General features: G+C 43.0%; 1 protein-coding gene across 1 annotated transcript in view; it reads right to left on the reverse strand.

Annotated features, from left to right (window-relative positions):
- TSPAN9 (tetraspanin 9) overlaps positions 1–16,219 on the reverse strand; it is a 112,034-nt gene that overhangs the window by 16,926 nt on the left and 78,889 nt on the right. Inside the window, 4 exon segments of the mRNA XM_014940140.1 lie at positions 119–250; positions 850–951; positions 2,935–3,009; positions 4,193–4,384. Of these exon segments, the coding sequence (XP_014795626.1) occupies positions 119–250; positions 850–951; positions 2,935–3,009; positions 4,193–4,384 (501 nt within the window).

The following is a 16,219-nucleotide window of genomic DNA, read 5'->3' on the forward strand; positions in this document are numbered from 1 at the left end:
AGTAACATGCTCTAGCTCTAGGCAATCCTGCTTCAGCAGGGGAGTTGGACTAGATGATCTCTATGGTCCCTTCCAACTCTAAAAAATTCAGTGAAATTCAGTGAAAAGTGAGCCGTACCGTTTTCCACACTAGTTCGGTGGAGTTCCGTCCACAGTCTTGGGAGTTTTCCGTACAACATCGGTCTGGGACAGTGTTTTCTCCCAGCACTGGGTACCAATCCGTAAAGTCATTCACACCACAGCATTTCATCTATGGCAACAGTAAAGAATTAATCAATTAACTTAAGTAGCACAATTTGTGAATCATGCACCACCACAAACTTCCACTAAACCACTGTGTATTTTCAAAAGGGCTGCCACAACACTTTTGTATTTTTAAAGTGCTTTGTGCTCAGTGATCATTAAAAGCAAATACTTCGCATTAAAAAAAAAAAAAAAGAAAATAAATGGTCCCATGCACATGGGATATGTTAGTCTTCTTGTCACAGAGACATAAGCATAGACACCAAAAGATGCTGTAATATGCCCACAACTGCCAAACAGCAAAAGCTTAGCTGCCAAAGCTGCAGTTCTACCTATGCAGGTTTTGCTGCTTCTCCTCTTTTTCAGACCATCTCTGTGCCTGTGATAGGCACAGAGAATCTGAGAGAGAAGTAAGCATCTTTCACCTTACAGGGTACACTCTGATCCTGTGTTTCAGACTACCCCCTGGACATTCAAGAGTGCAAAATCAGAAACCAAAGCCCGCATTAGTCATCTTTTAGACTTGGTATGGATGCAACAGTTAACAGACCGCAGCAGCCTTTATGGCCAAATTCATAATTTTCCTCTATTGAGAAAATACATTACCTCTGCTTGAATGATATTCCATGCATTTTTCAGTCCAACATTATTTTCTGAATTGTATAGCTTCATACCTTCCTTCAAATCATTCTTTGCGCTCTCACTGACCTGTGGCATGTAAAAAAGTACAGGAAGTCAATGCACTGCTGTTTGGAGGAAAGGACCACATGGTATAGACTTGCAGATAGAACATAGCTCTTATTTTCTCTCACCACAAACTTAACAAGGGTAGAAAAGCTTCATCATAGCTTCATGACCCTCCCAAGTCAGTGGGACCTTTCAGCACCTGCCAAGGCCTAGTCTCTCTTTCAGATTGCAAAATACTGGATTAATTCTCATAAAGTAGGAAACCAAACAGCTTCCCCTCTACTTTTTTACTATGAGGGTGGTGAGACACTGCGCCAAGGCCTAGTCTCTCCCTCAGATTGCAAAATACTGGACTAATTCTCATAAGGTAGGAGACCAAACAGCTTCCCCTCTACTAAGAGTCCATCATACAGTCACTGCCTGATCCAAACTAACTGAAGAGTGATCAGCAGAAATCTGTTGAGCTTACTTCAACTGTTCCAGAGACAGCTGCTGGCAATACCCCAGAGCAGCCTCTCCTGCCTGTAACGTATGGCCTACCTTAATTTGCTAATATCATAAAACCAGAGTCTGAGCCTCCCAACCTTAATACAGTTAGCTGTTGCACAGGTTCAGGCAGGCTAATGGCCAATTAGAGAATCAATTGAAAAAGGGCATTATTATTGTGCTCCTTGTGGGGACAGGCTTGTAGGGTTTCTGACTGTAAAGAGTCCATCATACAGTCACCGCCTGATCCAAACTAACTGAAGAGTGATCAGCACAAATCTGTTGAGCTTACTTCAACTGTTCCAGAGACAGCTGCTGGCAATACCCCAGAGCAGCCTCTCCTGCCTGTAACGTATGGCCTACCTTAATTTGCTAATATCATAAAACCAGAGTCTGAGCCTCCCAACCTTAATACAGTTAGCTGTTGCACAGGTTCAGGCAGGCTAATGGCCAATTAGAGAATCAATTGAAAAAGGGCATTATTATTGTGCTCCTTGTGGGGACAGGCTTGTAGGGTTTCTGATTTACAAATCTGCCCTTCTTTCTTTAGAGGAGAAAGTTGGAATGCTTAATGGGACATCTGAGATGTCCCGTTTCTTGTATAAATTTCAGTCTGAGCCTGGAGTCCTTGGTGCAGGTGGGAATGTACCTTGGCTTTAACAACAGTGAGCTGGCAGCAGAGAAAGGATGAACCTATGGGTCTTAGCATAAAGGCCAACTATATTATGAGATCTCTTTCATCCCTCTTTGACATCCCATTCAAAATCAGAAGTTCACATCTCCCTGAAAGTGGCAGGCATCATAATGACAACATGGGAAGAGATAAAAATCTTGTAGGAGCTCAGTTTTCAAATCAGTCTGGACATGATCATACTGTAAGGCTCTCTCCTGCATTTAGAAGAGTTCTCTAGTTCCTCAAGGATTTTTCCAGTCTTAATTATCTGACAGGACAGCCAGTTGTGCTTACTTCACTTGGTCTCTAGTTCTAGATAGAGCTACAGAAGGGCTTTATGAGAAGCTGCCTCTTGATCTGCTATGCACCCTTGTCAAACTCTCTGGGACTGCCCAGTCAAGTGAGACAGCTGGTGGTATCTGGAATAACCTGTGACCATCCCAGACCTTGCTCCTTCAGTCCTGTTCAAGGGTTGGCCCTAAGAAACTAACCAGGTCTTAAGTAGGACCTTCCACAACCCAGATCCAGAAGATGATAACCTTCTTGCAGAGACATCAAACAGCTATGTTGAAGGCTATCTCAGCTTTTAGAAGACTAAAAGGGAGGACCTCGACCATGGTTTTATTTCAGGGAGGAAACTGTAAAGCTCAGTGGGTTCTTCTCTCCTGTTTGCCCTCCTCCTTCCCCGGCAGAAGTGGCTTACAGAAAACAGCCAAGATCTCAAGGTTAAACCTTCACCAAAGTGAAGAGCAAGGAGAACCCACATACCTCCATCAAACAAAAGCAAACTGAACCTTGTTTACATGCTAGTACAGATCATTAATCCATATGGCATATTTGCTTACCTTGTCCATATAAACGAAGAACAATATGAGTAATATCAGCTCTGCCAGGAGAATTATCAGCAAAACGATGAAAAACTAGAACAAAGGAAAAACAGACAGTGTATACACACTTCCCAACCTGAGGCAAACCTGGGGCTGCTAGAAACTCCGAGACTATAGGTCTTGTCCTCTAAATCTTTCCTCTACTGCCCAAAAACACGCAAGTTTGATTTCAAACTATTTAAGCGTATTGATACTATATTGCCACTAAAGCCCCTGTAGGTCTCACCATCAATGAGGAATCTGGTTGTCTAGCATTCTCTGAATCTTAAGGCTTCCCCTTCTACCAGTTTGTAGGTTTCAGCAATGCTTTTGTCTTGCTTTTTCCGACCGCTGTCACAGCATGCAGTCCTAGGCGTCTCTTTCCTTCATACAGACTACAGAACAGATGCTAAACCCATTATCACGATGTGATGTGCCCCAGGAGTCCCCAGCAGGTGGGCTTTAACCACATCTGACTGCCTGTTGGAATAGTTATTATATTACTCAGCACCTCTATTCCCAACTCTGTAGCTGAAATTTCCCTCTGCAGGGGCATCCCAAGTGTGAGCTCCACTAGCTGGAAGTTAATCATGGCAGGGGGGTTGGAACCAGGTCATCTTTAAGGTCCCTTCTGACTCTAACCATTCTATGATTCTATTAAGAGAAGCATGATGAAGCCTCCTGGCTTTATGGAAGAGGAGTGACCCACGCTGTGCTTTCTAAGCGGGGTTCCCAACCTCTGTGCTTCAGTGCTGGACAAAGACTGCCAAGGATCATATTATTATTATTTTTTATTGGTAAGGCCTGGCAGAACTTCTTAACTTTGGGGCAGATGGTTTCCACCAACCTGTGACAAAGGCCGTAAATAAGAGCAAAAAAAACAGCCATGAGAGGCTTTGAATGGCATCCAAAAGCAGCTGTGCTTAAGATCTTTAGTGGATCCTTCTAACAGACATTTCCAGAAGGGCTATCCAGGTTGACCCTACAGTTTATGTTTAACCATTCAGAGGTAACTGAGAATAATTTGCTTTGCTATCTAATCCATTAGGGCACAATGTAACAAGGATAAATTTGCCAATACACCAATGATCTTACTGTGACCAAATCTGTGGGATGTCATACTGCAAGCATACAGAAGATTGAAAGTCAAGAGCAATGTTACAAGACCGTTCATTTAAATAAAATAATAACAAAACACCGGTCATTGGTCTTAGTGAAAAGAAGTATTATGTCTTACACTCAACAGGAGGCACTTGTTTTCCTTGATAGCACCGAGACAGCCCAGAAAGCCTGTCACCATGATGACTGTGCCGATGGCAATGACCAGGTTGGCAGCGGAGAGCGACGGGAAGCTAGGAGAAAACGTGGCGAAGTTTCCTTGCGACACCGACAGCCAGATGCCCACACCCAGCAGACCACAGCCACATAACTGCAAAGGGACAAACAAAAGAAAGGTTTCACAGTTAAAATAAATGGCGCTGGCTCCTTCCCCCAACTCTGAAAAAGAGTTTCTCAAGCAAATCCTCGGGTTGGGCAGTAATGCTCTCACTGGCTTGGTGCTGAAATGAAGTGAGACTAAATGTTCTTACTTAGACTTGGTCATGTCACCTATACTTATAAATCTACTCAAGAGGCACTGGATGACAGAATTATCTTTTTAATGACTCAGCACATGAAATTAGGGCTACCTATTGATCTCCCAACAGCGCAACCCAATGAAATTTTTCTGTAGCAAGATAAAAAACATTATTTGAAAGAATGATCCATTGCGCTTATTTCTGCAGTCATCTACAATGTCTCAGAGTATCCAGCCCCATATTTCCTCACCCTAGAGCAGGCAAAGAAGTCATGGAGATAATTACAATCAATAGTATCATTTCAATATGTATTTGTCATAAAATTCCCAGTCCCATTGGCCAGGTTGGGTTGTAGTGTGAGTTGTCATAGATTTACTGTTGTTTGCTGGGGTTCAATGTCACAAAAATCATATTTCTAGGTTTATTATCTACAGGAAGCTCAACTTCTGCTACTCTCTGTCAGTGAAGGAACCTGAAGGAAATGCAAAGCTGCTAATAAGACATAAAATTAATTTCACTTTGCTTCTCATTTTTAACCATGTCTGGTTAAGGAAATAAGGTTCCCACCCTAAGTCACAGGGCAGGTCTTCAGAACAATGGAAGAGTATTGCACTACAGGGGGCCTAAAAACTGGCCATCTTCTACTACTTGCTCAAAGTGGCCGTTATACCACTTCCCATCTGATCTGTGATCTTTGTGCACTGAAATCAGAAGCAGGAGTTAGTTGCACCTTCATTAAATCTGTGAACTACTAAACAGTACTATTACAGTTTCCTCCCAAATCTAGCCTTTGCCAACGTCAGAGGTGGAATTCACATCACCTTCACTGAGAGGGGGTCAGAGCACACTCCCACCCTGCCAGCTCAGAGTATTTTGCTTCAATTTACTTGGACGCTGCATGGAAAAAATAAAACAGCACCTAGTCATTACTCACAGTGATATCTCAGCATCCAACTCCAAACATGAGGATAGTAGCAAAAGAGGTAGAAGAAAGAAGCCCTTACCAGCATCTCTTTACCATTTGAAAAAAAACCAGCAGAATCATTGAAAGAGGTCTAGAAGAGAAAGGTGGCTAGGAAATTACCCCAGAAGACTCATGTTTGTATTTATTTAGTCAAAGTTATAAGCAGATAATTGCTTATATGAAGGAAGGGAGAGCTACCTTCAAGTGTAGGAAATCAGGAAAGCGACAAGCCCACTGGTGCTTCATGGGATGGACATAAAGACAGAAAAGAACCAAGAGCAGAAGGAGAATCAAATCTGGAAGCAGAAAACCAGACACAGATGGCCTCTGTCTCCCTGACAGGGCCTCAGCTCAGCTCTGTATACACTACCATACAGGAGAGATCATGACTTCACTTGCTTGCGGTAGCCACCCTAGTATTTTGGTAAACTCACTTTGCTTTTTGGTACTTCACTTGCTTGTGAAGTATTTTGGTAAACTCACTTTGCTTTTTGGCAGAAGACCAGTCATCTACTCCACCTTCACCTTTCCACTATGCCTCTAAGCAGGGCAAAAGCATCCAACGCCTGATGTGAAACATTTGCAACCAAGGTCCTGTGGATTAACAACACACCCCTACGGAGATACAACCTGAATGCCAGACATCTGAACACATTGGGAGAAGAATTCTTTATAACGCAAAATGAAGTGGTCTGTCAGCTGAGACAGCAGGCATGTCCACGTTTGCTCTTTCTCCCTGCAATTCCAATGTCCTGCTGAAGACAACCATGGAATAACTCCTTTCCAGCTGCTGTAGTGATTGTGTTAACATAACAAAGTGCATAATGTGATTACAGTTCCCTTCAGAGCTTTCTGACAACACAATTATACCACAGCCTCTGCACTGATCATGCTCTCGCCATGGCTGATCTCCAAGCCCACGGGGCAAGCTAAGGAAAATTCTCCTTGCCACAGACTTTAAACCTCCTGAGGTAAGATTTCTTCATCCCTAAATTACATTGAAAGTTCAGATTACCTTAAAAAATCAGGTGATGGACGGGCTATTAAAGACCAAGGCAGATCTATGCAAACAGTATTATCTACAGTGACTGAAGAGAGTCAGGAGGATTTGCAAGAGATTTGATAAAAGATATGACATGCAAAAAACTTCCACAAGGTGGCAGCCCACACCAAAGAGTACTAACAGTTTAAGTAAAATTCTATTTTTTTCCTCTCCAGGGCTCAATCTTTGTGCTTACTTCTGTTTTTATCTCTGTCATTCTACTAAGTAGCAGTACTGTTAATGCTAAAATTTATGCTTTAAACCTTAGGTCCCAGGAAAATGCTTTTCTTTCACTCATGCTTCTTAAAAAAATTTCAAACAATTCCACTGACTTGGGACTTAATTGCACATGACCCTGCCGACCAAAGCTAGCTAGAATTCTAGCAATAAAATAGCTTTCTCTGATACTTTATTCTCTACCAATCTCATTTTTTATACAACGAGAACAATGTAAAAATGCTCTCACAGCAATTTATTCTCACAGGATCTACCTCTTTCTTTGGTAGAACTGAATCCTGTAGGGTGAAAGCAGCAAAAATATGTCAAGTCGTATTATTAATTCCTTTTTCACCGTATAATTAAATAATATATGCTTCTCGGTATTTAATTGTGTGAGAATGACAACACTGACATTCCTTCCCCAGGGAAATGGTTCAACAGCATAATACATTTCACTAGACTTTTCTTCTCAAAAAAGGTCGTCTCATTTCCCTCTCATAACTAGAAACTATTGTCCTCCAGGCAACCATCAAATTTCTCTTCTCCCTAGTGTTTATGTCGTGCAGGTTACTGCAGAAAACTATCATAAAGTCAGTCACATACATGGAGACAGGCAGTCTTACATACAGGGTAGTTTACTCAAGCCATGGCACACATACTTGGAGCTTAAAAGCGAACAAAAAAACCTCCAACTTTCCTCAGTTTCTCCCTCACTTCGCTATTTCACTATCAAAACTTGAATCCTCTTCAGTACCTCAACACCTATCTGTCATCATCACTGTGCCCAGAAAACATACAGCATTCTAGGGGACATTAAAGAGTCTCAACTCAAGTACAATTTGAACTTCGGATAAACCCAGAGAGAAACCCGAAAGCAAGTCTTTCCCTGGCAAATGCTCTCATCAGAGTGGTGAAGGGTCTCTTGTATTTTATTCTGAATTTTTGAACATTGTGTGGACTAATACAAGAATACAAACTTTGACAATAGAGCATCACATCCAGGTTTAGTTGCCTTAATCTAGAGAAGATATAGTAAGAGATTACAAGATCTACGGAAGAACAACACAGATGGTCAGAAGTATGCCAAGACTGACATATTTTACAGAATGAGACTGTGCACAGGATTATCTAGCCTGGGAGGAATTATTAGACAGGATGTGAATGTGATTCAAAACGCCAGAGGTCAGTGTGAAAACCAAACAGCCTTTAATCTTTTACAATAATAGGAACAAGGGGGATATAAGCAAGCATTATGTCATAAATTTTGCTTCACATTACTGAGAAGTAAATTTATAAATTATGCCATAGGTGATTACAAGACTCAAATACTGTGGTCAGTAAGGGCTAGATAATTTTATTTGCTGGTAACAGCACTTGTAGTTTATTGGTATATACATGAATAATGGCATTTTATGCTTCTCAGAGTAAGATAATGCATGCAGAATCCAGCAAAAGTACCAAGCAGCAAACAAGTTGGGGTAAAGAAGGTGTAGGATATGCCATTCTGGTAAAGTTTATCAATAGAATAATATTGATAGACTTACCCTTGAAATAAGCCATTATACAGCATCAGGAAATAGGAAGGATGGCACTACAAGAGGAAAAGGGATGAGGCCATACTCTTGTTGGCTTTTGCCATTACTCCATTCCATGCACACGATGTGTGATGGAAAAGCTGCACAACTTGGTGCGTGAGAAATAGCGGAGGGAAGATTTATTCTTGACATCAGACATTCTACTGCTGGTCAAACACCAAGGGAGCTCTTAAGAGACTTGAAATAGAACAGAGACATATAGAAACCAAATACTGAGAGACTACCAGGGACAAAAAGAAGGAGCAAGTGTCTCAGTTTGTATCTCCACTTTGAATAACGTGCCCTGGGCCATCTGTGGCCCAGCTACGGAGAACAGAAAGCTCCCCAGCTTTCTCTGTGCTGTGTTAAAACAGGCAATCTTGCTTGAAGCAGAGATGATACAATGGAAAATACATGAAACAGCTTAAATATGGCACCCATAAAAACAGTCAAAAGCACAGGAGGTGTGTGACAAGGAATTACTAAGAGCATGACTGCAAAAAATAAGCGTCAATCTGGGAACTGATTTCAGGACAACTGCAGGGACAAAAAGACATTCTAAATTAGGCTTTGACAGTCCTCTATTTAAGCAATAAGTCAACAGCGAGATGACCTGTACCAAAAGGACAAGCATGAAGAAGCCACGTGGACAAGAAGAATGCACCACCAAAGCCTAGCACAGAAAGGTTCTTCGGTGTCCAGGAGGCTCTTCAAACCCTCCCTTCCACTGGGGTCACCAACACTTTGGAAAAGCTGCCAGTAATATTTTCCTTCTGATTGGTAAATTCTACAAGATGAAGGTTACCTATCTTTGCTCTTCTTTTCAAGATAGATTTTCCACCATTTCTCCAACTGACAGACCAGTCTGAGCACAGAGGAGATGAGGAAAGATTTTCCACCATTTCTCCAACTGACTCTCAGACCAGTCTGAGCACAGAGGAGATGAGGAAGAGAATGGCCCTTATGAAGCAGCAGAGTCTTTTCACTCTGTCCTTGGGTTGGTTTTTTTAGGGGTTTTTTTTGTTGCTGTTGGGTTTTGGGGTTTTTTGGGGTTCTTTTTTTTTTTTTGGAGGGTTTTTTTCGTTGCTGTTGGGTTTTGGGTTTTTTTGGGGGGTTGTTTGGTTTTTTTTTTTGGTCATCTCCCCTCTCCTTCATTTATGGTACGAGGCTCATGGGTTTCCTATGGAATCAAGAAGCTGCACATCTTGGAAAATAGTTTGAAAGGCTGTTCATTCCAACTATGGAGGAATTTTTAAAGAAAAATTCTATGAGACATAAAGATGGACATCACCTTCTTTAGCAGCTGGAACCTGATTCAAAAACTCTTCTGATGAGTAGGAAGAGTTCACATCTTCTGTGCATTTTGGATATGGTGCTTCATTTGGAAGCAGTCTGGTGTGGAGATTCAAACCAGTAAGAAACACTGTTTAAAAAACTACCACCCTGTATTCCTGTCTCAACAGCCACAACAGTCCTTGTTCTTATTTCAATGCACATTAACCTAAGTTTTGGAAGATACTAACTTGAATGTCCAGAAAGATTATCACCACAAATAACAGGATTTTTCAAAATACCATAACGCATTAACTGCTCTGTTGAGAGCACAAAAATTATCAATTTTTTCAAGCTGATTTCAAGGGGAAAGGGTACTCAAAGCTCAGCAGTAGAGCCATTCCATTCCTTTACTGTCAGACAGAGGTGCTCATTTTTTGCTTTTGCAGTATTCTTCCCTGAGTTACACATCACAATGATTGTTCTGCAAGGATGCGAGGATGGTTTCTACCACTTCAAAACAGAGATATACTTTCTGCAAATAAAGTTACTGGATGCCACTTGCCACGTCTGGATTTAGGTGCTTCAGCCATCTCTGGAAAGGACTGGTCCTTAAAAGAGATTTTTAGGTAAGCCCAGATAAATTTTCCTTCTTTGTCTTGATAATCCACAGAATTAGTCAAACCTGGGATCATCTTCTAAATATGATCCAAAATACAGCAAGGACACCAAAATCTGAGAAGTTCTTCAGCCATACACTAGAAAATGAGAATGGAACATGGAAATGGGTGAATATACTTAATAATACCTACTTAGTGCGACTGCCATAATAATATGGGAAAGATTTAAACTCCTCTACAACATTCCTATGAACTGGACATTGATGCAAGACAAAGGAATTATTTTCTTGTCTCATTTGAGTCCAGTGCTGTAACAACTGCAATCTGTGCAACAAAAGGCTGGAATCTGTGCAAATGCTGAAGCTCCTTAATTCATCTGCCAGAGAAAGCAGTTATCCCCTTCCTACAGTCATCTCCCACCGGTACTCCTGGGATGGTCCTGAAAAACTGAAATGAGGTGCCAGAGACTGTGATCTCTTGTAGGACTAGCAGAGGGAGAGCTACCCTGAGGAGCATCACATTCTGCAACTTTTACCAGTGTGTGTTTTTGGGATGTGTAAGTATGCAGCCAGAAGTCTCGAGCTTTGGCTTGGATGTCTTACCTGGTCACACTGGAGTCTTCCATAAAGGATGTGTTTTGCAAAAGGAAGCTGTAAGAGCTGGGTTTGCTTGGTTTCTCAAGGACAGGTTAATCTCCTCTTACTTGGTTGAAGGGCAGCTTGGGTAGTTTATGTTGCACATTAGGAGAAACTTTCAAATAGTACAGCACTGGAAGAAGTTACCAAGAAGGCGTCACAATCTCCAGCCTTAGAGGTTTTCAGTGCTTTGCTAAAGACAATCATGGCTCACCTGGCCTAGGACTAGCAACAGTACCACTTGCAGAGATCCCTACCAAGTAACAAGTCTATGATTTTATAATTTCTTCAGATAGCATATTCCTCCTAATTTGTGAAAAATCCAACCACCATGCCATTTCTAATGAACACAACAAATCTACTACCTTTGGAAGCCTTACTCGGAAAGCTCCCATGCCCATTCTGGGGAGTCAGGACATTTGGGTGTCTCTCCACAATGCCTGTACACGAGTGCACGGGGAACAAATAGGAGCAGTTGTACATTTGAGTGCAGTTACAGGGCTATGACATCGCAGAGATAGTGGGATAACTCACAAAACTGGAGTTTCCTGATGGATGGGTGCAGGCTCTTTAGGAAGGTCAGGCTGGGAAAACGAGGTGGGGATGTTGCACCTTACATGGGAGAGCAACAGAAATGTGTAGACCTCTGGGACGGGAGAGGAGTCAGTCGAGAGTTATGAGTCATATTAAGATGCAGGTCCATACAAGTCATGTTGTAGTAGGTATCTGCTATGGATCTCCTGACAAGGAAGAAGCTGATGAGGCCTTCTTCATACAACTGCAAGAAGCCTCATGTTCATAGGCCCTAGTCCTCATGAAGGATTTCAACCACCACAATGTCCGCTAGAAGGACAACACAGCAAGTCACAATCTATATCTATTATATAGAAAACTAGTACATATAGATTCAATGCAACATATATAAAAAATCCTAAAGGACTATGCAAATATTTATAAATAGATAGTGACATATCTTATATATCGTACTTCTATATATGTGTATATACATATGTATTTATGTAGATAACTAAACATTTATAGAAGTTAAGTACATATACCCATAAAAACAGGTATAAAATGGATAAAACATTCTTTAAGAAGAGCTAATGAAATGAATAATTAAAATTTAAATCTAAACAAAAGCAAAAGGCTGGGTGGTGGCCCCCCACTTTAGCAGACTGCAGAACAAGCCCTGACATGTCTGAGTTGGAGGGAGACTTGGAGAAGGTGGAAGGACACCAAAAGGGTGATGGGCACAGACAAGTTGAAACATGCCCAGGGGTTACAGAGCCCTCCTAAGAGGCCACCAGGGGGCCCTCAGGGCAAAGCCCCTTACACCCGAAAAGCTAAATCCTGTGAGTGGGGCTGAGAGGCCCCTCCATCTTCCCACAAAACACCCTCCTGAACTTTACTGTACAGCTGGGGAGGCCTCCGAAGCTCTCTGTGAAGTGGAAATACCACACAGCTGGAATAACATCAGCGACAACGCCATCTTTGAAATAGTACTGGGGGGTAAAGCACGGCAGTACAATTTGCAGAAGGGCTATTATCTGTACTTCAACATGAACACATGAGCCATCTCATTAACCCCTACAACAACGCCTCAGCTGTTGAGCCTGGTGTGGAGCCTCACTCCAGCAGTGAGCCTGGTCTGTGACCCCATCATAACGAAAACAAAGCTCAAAATGGATGCACTTTTTCGACAACAGGGGTCTGGCAGATATTTTGGGAGCTTCTCCAGGTGTTGCTCCTAAGAAATTTCCTTTTATGGCTGACATCATGGGAGAGTTTCACTGAGTTTCACTGAATTTTTAGAGTTGGAAGGGACCATAGAGATCATCTAGTCCAACTCCCCTACTGAGGCAGGGTTGCCCAGAGCATGTTAGAACATGTTACTCAGGGCTGCATCCAGGCAGGGCTTGAAGATCTCCAGAGAACGGGAGATCTCCAGAGAAGGGGACTCCACACCCTCCCTGGGCAGCCTGTTCCAGGGCTCTGGCACCCTCATCCCAAAGAAGTTCTTCCTCAGAATTGAGTGGAACTTCCCATGGTCCAGCTTGTGCCCGTTGCCCCTCGTCCTCTCACTGGGAACCACTGAAAAGAGTCCGGCTCCATCCTCCTCCAACCCATCCCTTAGATACTTGTCAGCATTGATAAGGTCTCCCCTCAGCCTTCTCTTCTCCAGGCTAAAGAGTCCCAGCTTTCTCAGCCTTTCCTCATCAGGGAGATGCTTCAATCCTTGAATCATCTTCGTTGCCCTTTGCTGGACTCTTTCCAGTAGCTCTTTGTCCCTCTTGAACTGGGGAGCCCAGAACTGGATGTAGGATTCCAGTTGTGGCCTCACCAGTGCAGAGCAGAGGGGCAGAACGACTTCCCTCGACCTACTGGCCACACTCTTCCCTATGTTTAATTCACTTTACCTCTACACAGATCTTGTAAAGCACCAGCTTGTCATGGACTTTGCATTTCCTTTTTAACTGGCATTAATAAAAAGATGATTGAGACAGTGATAAGCCACACTACATGCCTGTGAACCACCAGCACATCTACACAATCAGCATTGAAATAAAGACTGTCCAGAGCAAGCATTTTGCTTTGGAAAGGTGATTGTTAACCTGCCTCTTCAGCCCCAGAAGCCTCTAATATTTTCAGAAACCGTGCCAGAATGGCAGTTGTAAAATATTACAGGGACCCATCTTGTACATGAATTATTCCAGAGCTCAGGCTGGCAGTGGTCTTCCTGGTTTTCAAGACATTCCCATGGTGTATGGTGCAGGTGTTGGAAGTATATTCCATAGCCTTTTTCGAAGGGCTTTTGAAAAGGAGTTTAGAAATCAATAAGCCACGTGTTAGAAGTGCTGCTAAATAAATTGAAAAAAATGTGTTCAGACATGTTTCCAAGGGCAAGCTGGGTACTCCTTCAATTCAAGAGTGCTTGGGAATTGTTTATATTAAAAGAAAAAGCCTTAAAAGAAACAAAGCCAAGTTATACCCCCAGAGGGAAAGTCGACCCCAGCCCTTTAAAAGAAAAAGGAAGGGGTGCTAGACAACAACCTGACCAGAAGAGAAAGACAATGAACAAGCAAACACCAAATGGTGCAAAACAAACAGAAAACCCAGAGAAAGTGGTCCTGATGTACCACTAGAAAAGGAAATCTATTTTAAAAGGAATGGCTTTCATTCATGGCTGCTCAGAACAATGCACCAAATCCAAGCGATTTCACGGCTGCTCAGAACAATGCACCAAATCCAAGCTCAATTTGTCTGAAGTGTCCCAGACACAGACCAGGAAAAGACCATTGCGAAAAGCACATTTATTGAGGTGCTTTCGCTTTCCACTATTGTGGAGTCTGCACTTCTATAGCTGGGAATGAAGAAGATCAAATAGATCTGAACAATACCCTACTACATCTTTGCTGCAAGATTGTAAAAGCTGATAGGTCCAACCTCAGAGCTGGTAAGGCCCTGCTTCTCATGAATAACTCACTGACCTTTATTTTCAGCCAGCTGGACATTAACACTGGAGATCAACTGATAAACCAGAGCAACAATTGCTACCACTACTGTGCTTTCATTGAGTTGCTTCTCAATTACAGCTCACTTGCTTTCCAAGCACTTCTCCACAGGGCTGTGAGGAGTCAGGCTGGATGACATCAATAATTACGGGTTCAGGCAACGCTCTGTTCTGACCCAGAGTATGAACTATCAGGACCCTTCCACAGTGATCTGTTCTTTAAAGACAAACTTTTGGTAACTGCTGTGGATGTAAAAATCAAGCTGACACGCAGCAAAGACAGCTTTTGTTTGATGAGCTTCCCGGCAGCAGGATCCTGCTTTTATTACATGTGCCTAGCTATTTGTGAAGAAGGTGCAGGTGGTGCCCCAAGCACATGTGGGGCATGGTTTGGCATTACTTAACGGCCAACACTAAAGAGCCAGTGGACCAGGTGGGCATGGGTGAAAGCATTCAGCATACTACCCAGCAAACACATCAGCAATGAGGAGAGTTCATTTCTGAGACAGCTTCCCAAGCTTGTTATTGGATTCATAGCTATTGATACTTTTAGCAGCAATTATGCTAAGAACCCTTTCAACGTTGAACTTCATGATGCAAAATTTTTGGTGAAACCATTGGCAGCCTGATTTTGAGATTGGCTGCTGGTGAGGGAACACATGCAGCTCGTTCAGATGAGCAGCAGCCATCTGAAAGACCATTCCCTCCTGGCTGGCAGGGAGAAGTTTGACCATGGCTATACAACAGGCAAATGGCAGAGCTGTGTTTCCACCCCTGGGGCAGTTGATTCCAAGCCTACTGGATGCCCCTCCAAGTGAAAGCAAAGGCTGCGTTTCCACCCCTGGGGCAGTTGATTCCAAACCTACTGGATGCCCCTCCAAGTGAAAGCAAACTGTGGCCTGCACTCTGCTGCCAGAGGGATTTAAAAAAACGCATTAGCTCTATCAGCTGTGGCACACCACTTGGCTGCCTTCGACTCCAGTTCATATTGGAGTTCCAGCATGCCAGGCATGGCACCACTCAGCAGTGGCGTGACTTCATTCAGGCCATGATGGTCTACTGTTAGCCTACACTCCCCATGAGGTTTTCACACTGGCTATATGGGACCATTAAAGGGCGAGCAGATCTTACTGATCACTCCTTGGCTGTCCAGTTGATGAATCAGCTTATGGATGGCAATCAAGGAGTCTCAGTTTGGTGCAGTACTCTATTAAAAGGCAAGCAGGTCTTACTGATCACTCCTTGGCTGTCCAGTTGATGAATCAGCTTATGGATGGCAATCAAGGAGTCTCAGTTTGGTGCAGTACTGTCACCAATGCACCATTGTGGTAGCCATTGGCACCTGTTGCTCTTCAGCCCACAACAGAAGAGCTCATTGTGGTAGCCGTTGGCACCTGTTGCTCTTCAGCCCACAACAGAAGAGCTCTCCAAGAGATTAGGCAAGGTAGAGAGCTGTTTAACTTCCTCTGTCTCCAAGACATCTATCCCAAAAGCCCACTGGTATCTTGAAATACCCTCTCCTGAGGTAGTCTGTGCCAAGGATACATGGAGCTTCTGGGCCAGTCACAATAGGGTGGGCGCTTTTGCCTCTCATTCCCAGTTAGGCTCACTTAGAAGAGCTCTCCAAGAGATTAGGCAAGGTAGAGAGCTGTTTAACTTCCTCTGTCTCCAAGACATCTATCCCAAAAGCCCACTGGTATCTTGAAATACCCTCTCCTGAGGTAGTCTGTGCCAAGGATACATGGAGCCTCTGGGCAGTCACAATAGGGTGGACGTTTTTGCCTCTCATTCCCAGTTAGGCTCACTTCAGCCTCCAATACAGTTCCTGTTGGGATCTTCCTGTCACT

The sequence above is a fragment of the Calidris pugnax genome, unplaced genomic scaffold (assembly GCF_001431845.1).
Source record: "Calidris pugnax isolate Ruff unplaced genomic scaffold, ASM143184v1 scaffold36, whole genome shotgun sequence".
Taxonomy (NCBI): domain Eukaryota; kingdom Metazoa; phylum Chordata; class Aves; order Charadriiformes; family Scolopacidae; genus Calidris; species Calidris pugnax.